Genomic DNA, 15,358 nt, shown 5'->3' with positions numbered 1-15,358 from the left:
TTGTCTTAGTTTGAACTGCAAACTCTTTGGGACAGCAGCTCTCTTTTTCTAAAATGCTGAGTGTGTTTTTACCGTGCTACGTAATGTATTGGAATCAAGATGTCCCCTGATTTCCCCAAACTTAGTTCCTCTTGCGCCTCATTTTGGAGAAAAGCTAGGTTTGCTGCTAAAATCCTAGTTCCTCCTTTTTGTCTCTTTTCCCCAGTATGTTCAAAATTGTCTTGATGTTATGACATCTAAAACACTTCCCGTGCGCGTGCTATTCCACCTTTGCTAGACAAGCATTAGCCGTTCCCTTTTCCCGCAGGCATGTGCCCTCTTGAAGAGGCAGGCGTGGGATGATTTCCCTGGGAACAAACATTTGATGCTTTGTAATCACTACACGTTAATTACTATTCCCTTTTCTTTCCAACACAGTGTGTGTGTGTGTGATTAAGGGTTAGTGATATCTTCAGAAGGGTGAAGGTGCCACACGCTCTCGTTCCTGGCTTGCTGGGGCAGGATTTCTGCTCTAGGTTCCCTCCGCGCTGGTTATGTGTAGACAGAGAAGTGAAACTAAACCTGAGCTTTGGTCACACTTGGAATTTTAATTTGTGTGTTGATTTTGTTTCCTGTTTTTGTAGGAATTGCTCAGAAAGCTAGTGTGCAAGAGGAATGGAAGAGAACACTGGTGAGTACGCTCTTAGCTATCTTACCACAGGCTGTGGACATGTTCTTTCCTCCTTGGTTAAGCATCATAAAGAACAGGATCACCTTTGTGTCTTCCGACGTAGAAGGCGATTAGAAAATCAGCTAGTCTGGCAAGTGCATCAGTTGCAACTGTACTGCACTAACGGCGTGGGCCAGATTAGAGCTGTGTTGTATGTCTGGAAGATCTTTTTTGAAATCTCCCATCTGTGAAACCCAGAATACGACTCTATTGGCTATCCTGAGCTCTTGGAAACAAGTAACGTCCCCTTTCTTACTAGGGAGGAGGCTAGAAGCGTTGAGCTGCTATGGGATTTGCACGTGGCAGGCCATAAAGAAAGATCAGCTCATGGTAGCTCCTGGTAGCTCCTGGCTTCTCTTTCTCTGTTTCTTTAGGTGCTCTGTCTTGCAGAACATACAGGATTTTTTTTTTTATTCAACAAAATCTGGTTCTAAAGCTCTTGCTTTAGACACTGTGTGCTGCTTGCCCTGAGGCAAGCAAATTCTATCACTGTGAGGTTTCACTGATGCAAGGATATGGTTGCAACTGTAACTCATGGATTTTTGGCTCAGAGATTGCCTTGAATAGCTTTTCGAGCCATTTGCCTAAAATGGCTACGGAAGTCATGAGTTAAATGGCCATTTTCCCCTCACCATTGAAATGAGATTTGCATGAAAGCTCTTGCCTGCACGGCGGGAAGGCAGTCTCCATTGACCTTCTGTCTTGTAGACCATGATGTTGCAGTTGGTGACTTCTAGCTCATAGTGGAGGGCAACTCTATGACCATAAATATTATTTCTGGGTTCTTCCTACGCAGCTAGGCGATGCCATCCTTAAAACTTGAGAATCGATGTCCTTGTCAGCAGTGCGGTGTGCTTGGCGTGGCAGATGTACCAGGCCAGTGTTCGACTTCACGCAAAGCTGGTCTGTTGGAGCCCCGTGGCCTGGTTGGAACGGCTACGAGCCAAGCGTACCTGCCTACCAACATGTCACGCCTAGAATCCTGGTGGCAAGAGTTGCTGCTGTGCCCTCTAATTGTTAGCCTGTAAGGTGCACATATAATTTGTGGTGATTGCTTTCCCTTATGATTTGCTCACGGCCAACGAATCCCAAATGATGACTTTTGAAGGGGGAGGATGAGCAGAGCGAGTGTGGCGCTGGCAGCTGAGGTCGAAGCAAGGGCTGTGGAGATGACAGCTCCCCACTCAACCCCAGGACAAAGCTCAGACAGCAGCAGGGTGAGATTTTCCATCTCTGCAGCCTGCATTAATGGGATGGCTTTGAGCAACACTGTGAGCTCTGCTTATTCACCAGGACTCGGCCTCTGCTGGGACTGCCAGCAGCGTTCACGTCACACAGCTTTTTGTCCCTTTTGAGGTGCAATTGAACTCCATTTTTTGGGTAGGTCAGTGAGCCGTGGGGTTGGAGCCTGTTGAAGTTACCGAGAGCTTTGATTCCTGATTTGAGAAGCACCGGTGGCCTGGGATGTGAAAGGCCTTATGTTCTTTTTGCATTTTGACAACTTAAGTAAAATTACTTCTCCTTTCCCTCTGAAGATGGAGTGTCTGTACTTGATCTTTGCATGCATGGACACCCACGCAACTGGTTGTGAAGCTTGACGTGTTGCCTTCTTAGTGCTGGGAGCTAAGAGCCCCATATTAAAGGCAGAATAAGCAGATGGGTCTTTTATTATTATTTCCTTAAAATTACTTTGCTTTTAAGGACGCTCATTCTCCAAGTGCTGCTAAGCTCAGGACTCCTGGGTTGTTCCTGGCACTGAGACTGGAGATGAGGTAAGGCGGAGCTGCGTGCAGGAGCCGGGCTGAAGTCGATGCCCTTTGTTCCCTCAAAGCCTGGTGCTTTTTGATGTATTGCTGTCCTTAACTGGTTGTATATTAACTGCATTCACAATGCTGCATGGCTGGCTTTTTTTTTAACTGCATTGGCGCGTGTTCAGAGTCGGTGTGCTTCGAATGGCCACTGGGACTGCGCAGTGAAGCAGAAATCCTTTTTAGCTGTCAGGCTTCACTAGCCATGGGTGGGTGGGGGAGCCCTCCTTGGCTGGCTGCCCTGGCTAATTAAAAATGAAATTTGCTGTTGTCTTCAGATTTTAATTCATGCTGATCCCTGAAGACGAGTGGAAGCACGGTCTCCAGGCAGCTGCAGTGAAGTTTCAGAGCTTTTCTATACACAGTTATTTTAGAACAGGTATGCAACTTCACATTTGCTCTCAACCCTACCCGGGGTTGGTTTTTAAGTGTAGAGAAGAATATACAGAAACTTCTTGCAAGCCTTGGGACGCATCCCTTAGCAAGTGACTCTAAGGAACCACCTGTCAGTTATCTGCAGTAATTTGGACGTGCATGTGTTGGAGGTAGGACAGAATCAGATGGCTTTATTTTTCACTCTAGTGCTGGACTCCAGCAAAACCAAACTACTTTGCTTATAAGCTGTGCCTGTGGGACTGGCGTTGGCCAAACGAATGCGTAAACTGCTCAAGTCGCAGCAACTTCTGTAGCTCGTCAGCCTGAGCTGCTGTCCACGCTGGAGATGGAAGAAGTTTTGAAGTGGTGGGAACCTGCGAGGTTCTGTGTAGGAGCTGAGAGGTGGTGGCAGGGATGGATCGTGCTTTGGTGTGAGAGGCCGAGGCACAGCCACGCGTAACCTGTGCTGGAGGGAGAGTGCTGCCCCTGAGTCGTCAGCGGAGCAGTGAGGCGAGCGGGAGGATGGAGGTTAGTGAGAGGAATAAATGAGTTCTAAATATACACACGTTCCCGGGCTGAGTTTCCCTGCTTTCCAAGGTCCCGCCTGTACAAGTGATCTGTTGAAGGGAAATGTCACTGGAATACCTTTCCCCTCTTCAGATCCTTCCTGTCCTGTGGGTGAAGGATCACACTTTATTTTTGGAGCCTATTTCCACTGTTCCATCTACTGCCCACGCTGTTGCTGCCCCAGACCTCCTCCCAAAGACCACTCACTTGTCATAGCATGATATGAGCTAGGCTTGGACCTTTTTCTTAGTCAAGGAATTGTTGTCTTATCTAGCATTTCATCTGCCTGGAAGTCTGTGAGATCTTACAAAGCAAAATGTTGAAGAAATGGGAGCTTTGTGCTTGGCAGGGCAGCTCTCGCCTTGTGCCTGTGGTTCCTTGAAAGCTCTGCTGTTGGATTGGCCTCACGTGGAAGCAGGCCTGCAGTTGTCTGAGTTAATCATTCCTGAGTAGCTGTGGAGGGAGCACGAGAGCCTTTCTTCACAGGATGTGTTTGCACTTGGGTCCTTTGACCTCCTGTACGTGAGTGCTCTGTTTACAGTTTCTGCTTCTCGCTACATGCTTCCTCTGCAGGTATTGGGATGTGAACGTTCAGCAGCTTCCCTAAAAGGTCTGGGGAATTACTGCAGTAGCCTTTGCGCACACACAGTCTCTTACCCAAACCTGCTTTTTTAGAATAGCACTTGAAATACTAAGTTTATGGAGGCTTTAAGAATCTTCTGCAGTTATTTCTTTATTCAGGGCTGACTTTCATCCCTTTTGACTTTCATCCCCTGTATCTCCTGCTGTGCTACTTTTTTCCAATTCTTTTCCTACTAAAAATAGGGAATATTCTTTGAGTCCTTAACCTTTGTGCAAACAAAGAAGTAATTTGTTTTAGCATCTATGCTGACTTCTGGGCTACATGCCTCATAAGGAAACCAGTGTGATATGAATCTACTGCTTTTGGAGCCTTAGGCTCCAAATATAGTCTGAGTAGAGGAAACAGCTAGAAATGTGAGTACTTGCTTCTTATGCCACCAGCATACTTGTTCATACTTGATGCATGGCTGGCTACCCGATTCCCGTTTTTTTAATCTTTAAAAATGAGAGCAATGCCTTCAGAGGCTGAGGTTCAAGACCATGATGGAAATGAGGGCACGATCATCACGTGTGCATAGGTAACAGGATTTTTAGATCACTTCTTGTTCAGAGCGTGTCTGTAGAAACAACACTGTTTAGTATACATCCGTTGCCCAAAACTTCCTAGCAGCTCTGCTGTCTGATGCGAAGTTTGAGATCAGAAAGACATAGCAAGCTGTTCCAGGGCTCGATGGTCTGAGCAGGTTCTGCCTTGCTGCCTTTTAAAAGACTAACGCTCAGAAGGGAGACGGGCGCAATGGTAAAGGTGCGGTGAGCATGACCTGTCCCAGAGACGCTTTAATCACTGGCTTCCATCAGCCAGTAGCAACCTTGGGATCTGAAAATAATGCTTTGTTTTCATGTGGCTGATGCATGGAATGTGCATGGGATCCCTCTTGTTCTCTGCCAGGACCTCCCATTGCTGCTCTTTACCAAGGCCCACCAAGCCTGGCATCTCCTCCGGCTAGGCACTGCGTACAAGTAGAAGAGATGCGTACAAGACTACAGATGTACAAAGTCTGGTAGGAGAAAAAACCTGCTCAGGAAAACCAGTTTTCTGCTGCAAAGGTGTCTGCCAAGTGACTTTCTTGTCACTATTGCTTTGTTTATGAAGCCTTTTGTGTTTAGCAGCAGTGAAAGCTGAGGGAGCGGCTGCTAGGATGTAAAATGTTTGGCTTGCAGGTTGTTCGTTTGAACCTAAGGAGAGAGATCCTGAGTATGAGTTTCCACCTTGTGCCTCTGGAGTGGGTCGGCGGCAGAGACAAGGACTGTGCAGGGACCACAGCTGGCGGATGGAGCTGCCTCCACCTGCACCTCCCTCTGACGGTGACTGCCACAGGGTGTCAGGGTTGAGGAGGAAATATGTGCTGCTCTCAACATCTTCTGTTCCTCACAAACCTAACGAGGCTTTAGATGTCTAGGACAGTCATCCTGGTACTTTGGGTACTGCTTTGAAAAGGGAAGGGCCCAAGCAGGGGCAGGAAGGGAGCAAGTGAGGTGGAGGGCACTTTCTTTTATTCTTTGCGTTTGCTGAAGAACTTAGATGAAAGGTCAGCCTCTGATTCAGGGGTTCTTCAGCTTGCTGCCGGGACGGGCTGGGTGGGAATCCCCTTTTGATGACTCAGTTTCAACTGGAAATCAGCTGCTTTGAGGCTGCTGCCAGGACAGGCATTTCACCATTCAGCAGCATTTAGGGAAAACTTGTCAGATATGCACTTCTGTATTGAACTGAAGTGTTTTGACGGCGTGGTTCTTAGTTTAAACTAGCGTGCTGGAGATGGCATTTGTTGTTTCCTGGTTTTGATCTGCAGAGTCAAACATAGAGCCTTGCAGTGTTAAGAGCGCTTCACTATCACACGGCTCTGAAGTCTGCCAGAGAAGAACGGTTAATGGTAACTAGCAAGTGGAAATCTCTTTATAATGTCTGTTCCAGAACAAAAGAACAGGTTTTTCTTCCAGGAAGACACAGAAGCTGCGAGTCCCTTAGGAGTTCCTGTATATTATGTTTATAGCAATGTAGCTGCTTTGTGCCGTACAAAGGAAAGATCCGCAGTGGTCAAAGTGCCTGAGATTAAACATTTAATTACAGTTGAAGTATGCTAATTCGCGAGCGTGCAGAAACGCGAAATCCTACTGTTCCTTAGTCAGATTTACCAGAGAGCCAAGCTGATCTCAGAGGAGACCGTTTGACTTTTAAACAAGGTGCAGGACAGAACGCTTGCTTACCTGTGTGAAAGCATTACTCTAAATGAGGCAAGTGCTCTCGGCAGGTTAGCAAAATACTTCAGGACATTATCCTGACAGCTTTTTGTTCTTAAATTTGTGATGAATGTTCTTGTTCTTAGTGTAATTAACGTTCTGGGTGCTGTCAGGGTGCTTGGGGCAGTTAGTGGGATGCTAGTGCTGCTGTTCTGCCCGCTGTCTTTGCAAGTGATGCAGATCAGCTGTCCATCTACTAGTTGGTGTGGCGTTTAAGAAAATAAATATCCAATAATTCCCTCGCGAACAAGCCCCTTATGATTTGAGTAGGTGTCTGAACTCTTGCTGCCTTTCCCTCCTGATCTGCAAGCCAAGTGTTTTACAGAGATTATTTGCTGACCTGCCAGAGACCTTGTAATTCTGTGGGTCCCCATTTCAAGTGACTTTTAAAGCTGTTGTAGCAAATGGCCGTGCGGTTTCTACAGATAGCTCTGCCCAGAGGAAAGTGGAGGTTAATTTTGCTGGTTTTGTGGTTTAGTGGCTAAGCTGTGGATGTGCTGGGAATGAGATGTTTTGGCTTCCAGGCTGGCTGGAGCAAGATAGTAGCAAAGGCTGATGTTGAGTGAGAAGTGTTGTATCTGCTGAAGTGCTTCGTGATTGAATTGAACAATCTTATTCCTTGTACTAAGAGATAAGACCTTGTAGGACATGTAATCAATCCTCTGGGTAATTCAGGCCGACTCACTCTCAAATAGTGAGTGTGGAGTTATTGTGGTTCAGTAAGTAGGGCACGAAGCAGAAGGGTCAGATTCTAAGAGTTTCTAGTTTTCACTTTAAACTTGTTGGACCTTAAATTCACCTTGCTCTCTGGAACATTGCTGCCTGTAAATTCTGTCAAAGGATTTCAGTAGCTGATTTTATTGTGGCTGGGGGTAAAGAGGAGCCTGCCTGGAACCAGTGGTAAGTGGGTTTAGCATAAATGAAGTGATTTTTGTTATTACTGTTTTTCTTAGTTCACACAGCAGCAATGTGTCCGGGCTGAATGGCAAACCTGGCTTTTTAAAAACAAAATGTTGAATGTTCTCATTGAAGTTGCTGCCCCTGCAAGCTGTAAATAGCGTTAGCTGAGCCGCCGGCTGAACAAAGCTGCCCCTCAGGCCCGGGGCTGCCAGGCTGGCGCTGGGCTGCAGTCCGGTTGCTGACACTTGTGTGTTGTCACTTTTGACGTCACCGCTTTTTATCCATTTCTTTCTCATTTGTCTTGAAAAGGAGCCCGGCTCTGATTCCTGAAGGTGTCTTTTGTCTCCTAAAACACTTGAGTGCAGCAAGAAAACAGATCTGGTGTGGCTTTTTTACAGGTTGGACTGATCCAGCTGCGATGGGCCGAGCGATAACCACAGCTTGGTTAGGAAGAGTATTGCTCTTCAACCCAGCCGGGTTTTGCCTTGCTTAGATTTTAAGATTTCTGAAGGACTTATCAACTTGGGTATGATAAATTTGTATTCCGGTGTACACTAAAAATAATATTTATAGGCGTTACTAAATTCCACTTACAGATCTGTGTAGCTTGTTGGTACTCGAGCTGTTCTGTTTCTGAGCAGAGCTTTGCAGACACAGGATCTGCCATGGGTCCCGGTGCCTGTTAGAGCTGGTCTGAGGGCTGCGTAAGACAAAGCTTTGTGTGTCGGCGTAACTCAGCTGTGCCATTTGCTTGCAACGTCTCAGTCCTTTGGCCGGTATCTTCCATTTTTGCCTGGAAAGCTGCTTTCATCTCAGGAGCACGAGGTGTCACTGCTGCTAACCCGGGAGGTCGCAGAGCGGTTGCTGGAGAGATCTGGAGGTGGAAATAGAAACAAATTGTGCTCAAGTCGGCCAGAATTGGTGCGGAGAACTGTGTCTGAGACAGCACTTCGCCTGTGAGACTTCTCTGGTGGGAGAGGCACGGAAACTGGAAGAGGGTGGGTTTAGATTGGATGTAAGGATGAAATTATTTATTGTGAGGGTGCCCCAGGCCAGGTTCCAGGCCTTGAGCGGCCTGGTCTGGTGGCAGGTGTCCCTGCCCGGGGCAGGGGGTGGAACTCGATGATTTTTAAGGCCCCTTCCACCCCAAACCGTTCTGTGACTCTGTGCTGGCTGCAGGGCAGGCCAATTCCTCTCCTTGCCTGGTTTGGGGGGGGTGGGGGGGTGTGGGGGGGCGCTGCGGCCGCCAGGGGGCGGGCGGCACCGGGCCGGGCGCGGGGGCTCGGCGGGGAGCGGGGAGCGGCCTGCCACGGCTTCACCCCCGGGCGCTGCCTGCCCGCCGCCCCTGCCAGTCCGCTTCCCTGTAAAAGCTGCGTTTCTGTAAAGCACCACCCCCCCCCCCCCCCCCCCCCCGGCAAGAGCAGGGCCTGGGGTTCCCCCTCCTTTTTGGGGGGGAGGAGAAGGAAACTGAGCCATGAAGGTGCGGCCGAGGAGTGGGCTTTGACGGGCGGTGAGCCAGCAGGTTAGGGGCAAAATAATAAGGTTGGCCTAATTGGTGTGGGGCAGCCAAACAGCAGCCTCCCCCTGCGCTGGAAAAGCAGCGATTTAATAACTTTCCGTGCTCCGTAGAAGAATCCCGTAGGAAAACACAGCCCGGCTCCTGTGGCTCTCCCAAGCTCTCTCCTGCGGGCTAGGAAACGGCTCTGTGTGCTGTTTGCTTTGCGTGTTTTCCCTTTGCTTCCCCAGCACGGCTGCAGTGAGGCAGTGTTTCCAAGGCTAGGCGAGCAGCGAGTCATGGCTTGGCAAGGAAAGTAGCTCCTGGAGGCTCGGCGGTGATCCTTGCTGGATGGATCATAGAATCGTAGAATCATTACGGTTGGAAAAGACCTCTAAGATCATCAAGTCCAACTGTCAACCCAACACCACCACGCCTACTAAACCGTGTCCTGCAGTGCCACATCTACACGTTTTTTGAACACCTGCAGAGATGGCGACTCCACCACTTCCCTGGACAGCCGGTTGCAGTGCCTGACCACTCTGTCAGTACAGAAGTGTTTCCTAATATCCACTCTAAACCTCCTCTGACACAACTTGAGACCATTTCCTCTTGTCCTATCACTGGTTATTTGGGAGAAGACCAACACCCACCTCCCTACAACCAGGTAGTTGTAGAGAGCAATGAGGTCTCCCCTCAGCCTCCTCTTCTCCAGACTGAACAACCCCAGTTCCCTCAGCCGCTCCTCGTAAGACTTGTTCTCCAGACCCCTCACCAGCTTCGTTGCCCTTCTCTGGATGCCCTCCAGCACCTCAACGTCCTTCTTGTGCTGAGGGGCCCAAAACTGCACACAGCATTCGAGGGGCGGCCTCACCAGTGCCAAGTCCAGCGGCACAGTCACTGCCCTACTGCTGGCCACGCTGCTCCTGACACAAGCCAGGATGCTGTTGGCCACCTTGGCCACCTGGGCACATGGCTGGTAGCTCTGTTCTCGAAGGTAGATCAACACTCTCTCCCCTCCGAGTTAGGCAGATGTCTGAGGCTGACCCTGGATCACTGAGAGGAGTAAGACTTTGTGATGATTTTTCTTGACATTCAACCAAAATGTTGAAAAAGCTGCTTCCCCCTAACCCAGCCCTTTGATCCTAACATCAAATCTTGGAGATGTTAGTAGTGATTAGGAAAGTAAACATCGTCCCTTCCTGGAGGGAAGGCAGAAGTTTGTTCTACTCAAGCATTGTGCGTTGCAGGGGTTAAGTTACATTTTGCTTTGAGGAGGAAAGGAAAAAAAATCTCTCAAAGTAATTAACTTAAGATGCTGACGCTAATGAAAGGGCTTTCAAAGCTGGGGCTGGTGGGAGGGTTGATGGGAATCCCCTGTTGAATCAGTGACATTAGGGCCGTAGGAGCCATTCTGCAATTATGAGGCTGAAGTCATGTTGAACATGAAGTTAATCCTGTTATCTCTCAAATATTGAGCAAACTGCTTGCTCTGGATAACTCTATAATGGGATTATACCAGTCAGTCTGACACCCTCGACGCTCCCTCTCTGTTCAGGGCTTTTTCTTATTTTCCTCCTAAATTATTGATCAGCCTTCCTAGAGTTAATTTTGGGAGGTGGTGTCTGGGGCACTGTTTTCCAATGGTGCTGGTTTATTATTTTTTTACAAATTAGTGAGGCAATGAGCACCCTGTTGCCTTACGAAGCCATTCACAGCAAAGATCCCTTGAGCCCATCCCTAAATAAATGTTTAGGAAAAGAACTGAAGAACAAGGACAAGCATAAAAGGAGACTTCCCTTCGTCATGCCTTCCTGGCATCAAGAATCTGCAGTTTAGTGAGTTCCTGTGCCGGAGACCGTTCCCAGACCATCGTATTTGCAGAGTATAATCAGTTCTGGTTTGAAAGCCTAATTTTGCATCCCTGATAGCCTGTAGCAATTGTTCTAAACAAAAGTAAGTGGTGGGGTTTTTAAAAGGATTATCTTGTTTGTTTTTAAGCAGTCTGATAAATTGCGAGGTAACCAATGTCAGGGAAACACAAGAACCAAAATGATCGTGTAAGGAGGAGAGAAAAAAGCCCTAATGCATGTTCAGTCACTGGCCAGTGTTCATTATAGGTGGGATTGCTTTCCTGTTGGGCCCGTAGACCTCCGCGTTTTAGCGGCCTGACTTTGATGCAGGGTTTGTCATGAGCTGGAACAATGCCTTTGTCCCTGCCAGGTCAAGTTATGTCCCTGGTTGCAGCAGGGCAAAACGTAGCGATTGACGGTTCTGCAGTTCTGGACAGAAATCAGACTACCGCGTGTCGTGCGCGAGGTGAAGACCCTGGTGAGAATTAGAGTTTGAGCTTCAAAGTCAGGGAAAAGACTTTTTTCTCTACACTGTAGCCAGAGGCTCAATTAACAATAAAACAGACCTCTTTATTTCAGCGTCACTAGAGTAAAGAAGTGATTTCTACATCACCCACTAAATGAGCAGATGTTTTTGTGCCAAACCAGAAATTTCCATAAATATGGGAAAGTTCCATTAAAGGGTCAGCCAGCTTCTAGTTTCCAAGCTTTGATTATTATTTTTTTTTTTTTTTAAGGCTGGTCTGAATCTTATTAAGAACTGCAGATTTTTTGCGAGTTTTTTTTGTTTGTTTGTTTTGTTGTTGTTTCTTTTTTTTTTTTTTTTTTTCTTTTCCTACTCCCTTGATGAAGGTGAGAATTGCTTTGGGAGCTCCCTTGCAACAGAAATGGGCTTCAGTGCTGCTAATGCCTCGTGCGCCCAGGCCGCCTGAAAGGAGGCGGCGAGAAGACAGGGGCTGGTGTAGCCAAGGGTTTTGGACCAGCTGGGGTTCCGATTTAAGTGCCCAGGGGCCAGCTAGCTCTGCTGTTGATAAGGTAATGGATTTATGAATGTAATTTCAGGGACCTTGAAGGAAGCCCTGGATCGCATTCTTACAGCAAGGGACCTAGCGCTTTCTGCAGGCTTTTTTAGATGTGAATCCAGCACAAGAACACCCCCCGTATTTCAAACCTAAAGTGCATGGAGAAATGGTTTAATGGTTACATTTACACTCTCTAAATTTCATGCACCAAGTCAAATGCTTGCTCTAATGTATCCTTGCTGTAACTCCTACTCGAAGAGTACACTTACTGGAGCCATGGTTTTCAACTCCACATTTGTGCACCTTTGAACATCATCTAGTAGGAGGCACGGATCCCTGTGAAGTTAGTTAATCCAAATCTCCCTGGTTTTCTCAGTGGCTTTTCTTTGGACCCCTTAGAGATAGTTCTTGCTTAGTCTTCCTGCAAGCTGAAAACCCTTGAGCTTGCGTTTTGGTGCTGCTCAGCCTTGCACGCTGTGGATCTTGAGGCGAGAACTCTTTGGTGGTGAGTTTGTACTGCTGCTTCCCTGTAAGATCTTTCTCCCTCATCAGCGGCATTGCCCTCTTTGGGTGCTGGGCAACCCCGCAGAGCCATGGGATGCAGCGTGGGGTTCTGCGGCTGCCTCGTCTCTGCCATGTGATTCTTTGATGCCAGCCCCTCTCTCAAGGTGTTTACCGTCGGTGTGAGGCTCCGAAGGCTGCCCTGTGCAGGAGCAGGGTGACTCGCGCTGCTCGGTCTAGCCCACTGACTTGGGGGCTATCTGCATTGCGAGTGGAGGTGGGATTGCAGCTCACACAAGCCTTCCTGGGTTGGCTGTAAGCTTCTTAGCTTCCATCCTTGAAATAGTCGTGTGCTGTAACTCTTACGCTGCAAAATTCGTCTGAGAAGGTGAGTAAATATTTGAGTAGCTCGCCCTTGCAGAGCTAACGGCTGTTACAAGCATGTGGCTGTTGGCATTCGAGCTGGCTCCTTCAGAGCCAGTCCTGATGGACTGCAGTGGTCGTGCTGGGCTGCAGTCAAACCTCTTACTGGCAGAAACCGTCCTGTTTCAATCTAACCACATTTCCTCTCGGCAGCGGTGCTCAGGGACTGTCTGCAGTCCCAGATACAACCACGCCAAGTGTGAGTGGACAGGAGTGTCATTTGGTATCTCAGACACGGGCTTGGTATGGTGCTCCTTGCTCCTGAACAAGGATGCTGCTGGCACTCTACAAATGCAGGAGCAAGGGAATGATGTGAACTGAGGGTTCTGGGAATGTGTGAAGGGTCACATCTGCAAGAGGGGGAGCAACTGTGGGAGAGAAATCTTCTTACAAGGTTACGATTAGCTGTACCTCCTGAACTGTTGGTGTTATCTCATCTCTTGACATTTCCTTTAATTATATGGAATGGCCTTGACGCTGTAAACAATTGCCGTGGCATTGTCTCTGCAGCTTGTGTGAGTCAATGCGATGCGTAAACAGCGTTTGGTTTGGGGGACCTGTTCCGTGTGCATCTTGGGGCCCGTTCCATGTACGTCTTGGGACGCAAGCTACCTGTTTGCAACTGTCCCGTCTGCTTTTCGTTCCTTGTTCTGGGGCGGCTCTTAGCACTTGTGTTTTCTTTTCGCAAGAGCAGAAAACGGGAGCATCAGGGCAGGGGCTGGGATGTCAAGAGGAGCCTGAGGAGGTCAGGTAGAGCGCTCACGTTTTGCTTCCAGCTCCTTTGGGCCTCCATCATTCTCTCCCCGGCGAGCCAGTTCAGAAGGGGTGAGGAAGGGGGATGATTCACAGCACAGAACCAAGCGTTGCTTTAATCACGCCAGCAGCAATCTTTTGCTCGGCGTGTTTCAATCTGGAGACACCTGGGTGGTTGAGCAATAGGAAATATTTGGAGGGTTGACGTTCACTCGCTGTCTTGCTGATGGCTCTCGGCTGGGTGTGACCCATGGTCTGGATGTGCCACCGTTTAGGGTGGTCCACGGTAGATCTGTGGAGCGTATTTGGCTAGATGAACTTCCTAAGTGTTATCTCGTTCCTTAAATAGAGAATAAAGCTTGTATCAACATGAATCACAAAGTTGATAAACTGGAATGGTTCCTCTTGGAGCTGTCTTCTGGTATTGGGCAAATATTTATCCGCATTGTTTCAAAAGGCAGATTTGTGCAATCGACGGAGGTCAAACCTGTAATTACCTGTTAGCTTCACTATGGTAGAAGTGGCTTGTAAAAACACAGTACGCTGGAGAGGAAGCTTTTAAATCCAATGTTTGTGTGTAAATCTAAAGTTGTGGTTAAAAACTTCAAATTTTATGAAAGTTTTCACTTTCACAGGTGCAAAAAGGTTTTTTTTTCTTACTGAATTTAAGTCCCTTAAGCCAAATCTATCTGCCGTTTCTTTTAATTTCTGAAATGTGGCAGGGAATTTGGGTTTCTCTTCCAAAAGTATCTGCTCGAGATGATCAGAAGCTGGGACTGTGTGCCAAACTCGCCTTGCATTTTAATAAGGAGTTTCTAGCCTAGTCAATAATTAAAGCAGAGCAGGTGCGGTGGGGAAGTTGGGTATTCCCCAAAATCGAAACCAAGGCGCTTTTGTAAGTCTCCCCGGGCAGAGCCAAGTGAGTGAAGGATGGTAGGATGCCCCGGCACTGGCAGGCCTCGTGCAGTAATTTGGAAAAAACGGAATGTCAGACTGAGGAGCTCTGGGTGTTGAAGGACGATTTCGCTTTTTGGTGCGGTGTGCCTGCAAGGAGCCCTTTGGGGTGGCAGAGGAAATACTAAAATGTTTTGCTGCGGTTTCATCTTCGGGTATGAAGAGCAAGTGCACTTGCAGAGATTTTTATGAAATGTTAAAAAGGGGAAACGAGACTTTTACAGAGAGATCTTGCTGCCTTTCTTTTCAGCTGGCATGTGGGCAGAGAGGCTTTCGGCTTAAGAGATAGTTTGTCATCTTGAAGCATTAGGGGTGTAGGAAGGGAAATTTGGGATCATGAGTCTTTTAATGATTCGGAGCAGGGATGCTAGCCTGTGGACCTTGACCTATGCATTGCAGATGAGCTTCTAGAGTTAAACACCGTGCTACCTCCGAGGGTTAATTTCAATTTAATCTTATTTTAGAGGTTTAATATTTACTACTATTCTTGCTGTTAATTTGCAGTCTCCACTGTAGTGCTTGACAAAGCTTGTCCCATCCGTTTTATAGGTGGCGTGGATGGACTTCTCTTTTTGCCAAAGGACTCTGTTATTTTTGAATAACGTCCGTATAAGGCTGTGAAGCCTTGTTTGAGTTAGGTTTGTCCAGTCACGCAGTTAACACAGAGGGTGTGACTGTCCAGCACGTCTGTACCTCAGCTGCTCGCTCAGGAAGAGCACTGCATGCTTCTGCCGTGCCAGTCCTAAAAGCACCTGCTGGGTAGTGGTTTGGAAGGAGAGGAAGAGGAATATATTCTTTTATTTGTGCTGAAGCTCTGTTAGTTTTGTCATTTTTTTTTCTCTAGTGTTTTGCACTGGGAAGCCTTAGGCGATGCCAGTTTATAGGTTCTTCTCTGAGTATCTTCGTTTTTGCTGTGGGAGAGGGTTAAAGGAGAGTTAAGCGAAATGCTAGACCTGTTTCTTCCCTAAACAATGGAATAATTAATGTAATTTTCTTCTCCCATGTTCTTGCTTAATGTGTTCCTAATAATGTAGCTGGAAGTGGCAGATGGGTATCCTGCCTCCGCGTGTTTCGCTGTTGGGAATATGCTCATGCTTTGCTGATGCCTGATGCTTTGC

At 47.7% G+C, this 15,358-nt stretch overlaps 1 protein-coding gene across 4 annotated transcripts in view; it reads left to right on the top strand.

Annotated features, from left to right (window-relative positions):
- Positions 1 to 15,358, top strand: part of PHACTR4 (phosphatase and actin regulator 4) — a 67,979-nt gene that overhangs the window by 23,504 nt on the left and 29,117 nt on the right. The window contains exons 1-3 of one of the 4 annotated variants that reach the window (XM_086765035.1): positions 636 to 670; positions 2,411 to 2,481; positions 2,796 to 2,896. The exons of 1 other annotated variant lie outside the window; for it this stretch is intronic. In XM_086765035.1, the coding sequence (XP_086621161.1) occupies positions 2,806 to 2,896 (91 nt within the window). In that variant the 5' untranslated portion in view covers positions 636 to 670; positions 2,411 to 2,481; positions 2,796 to 2,805. Of the gene's footprint in view, positions 1 to 623; positions 671 to 2,410; positions 2,482 to 2,795; positions 2,897 to 15,358 lie in introns of those variants that run through there. 2 more of the 4 variants (XM_086765038.1, XM_086765039.1) reach the window with 2 other exon arrangements.

The sequence above is a fragment of the Chlamydotis macqueenii genome, chromosome 22 (assembly GCF_036417535.1).
Source record: "Chlamydotis macqueenii isolate bChlMac1 chromosome 22, bChlMac1.mat, whole genome shotgun sequence".
NCBI lineage: Eukaryota > Metazoa > Chordata > Aves > Otidiformes > Otididae > Chlamydotis > Chlamydotis macqueenii.
This window is presented reverse-complemented; position numbering and strand designations above follow the sequence as displayed.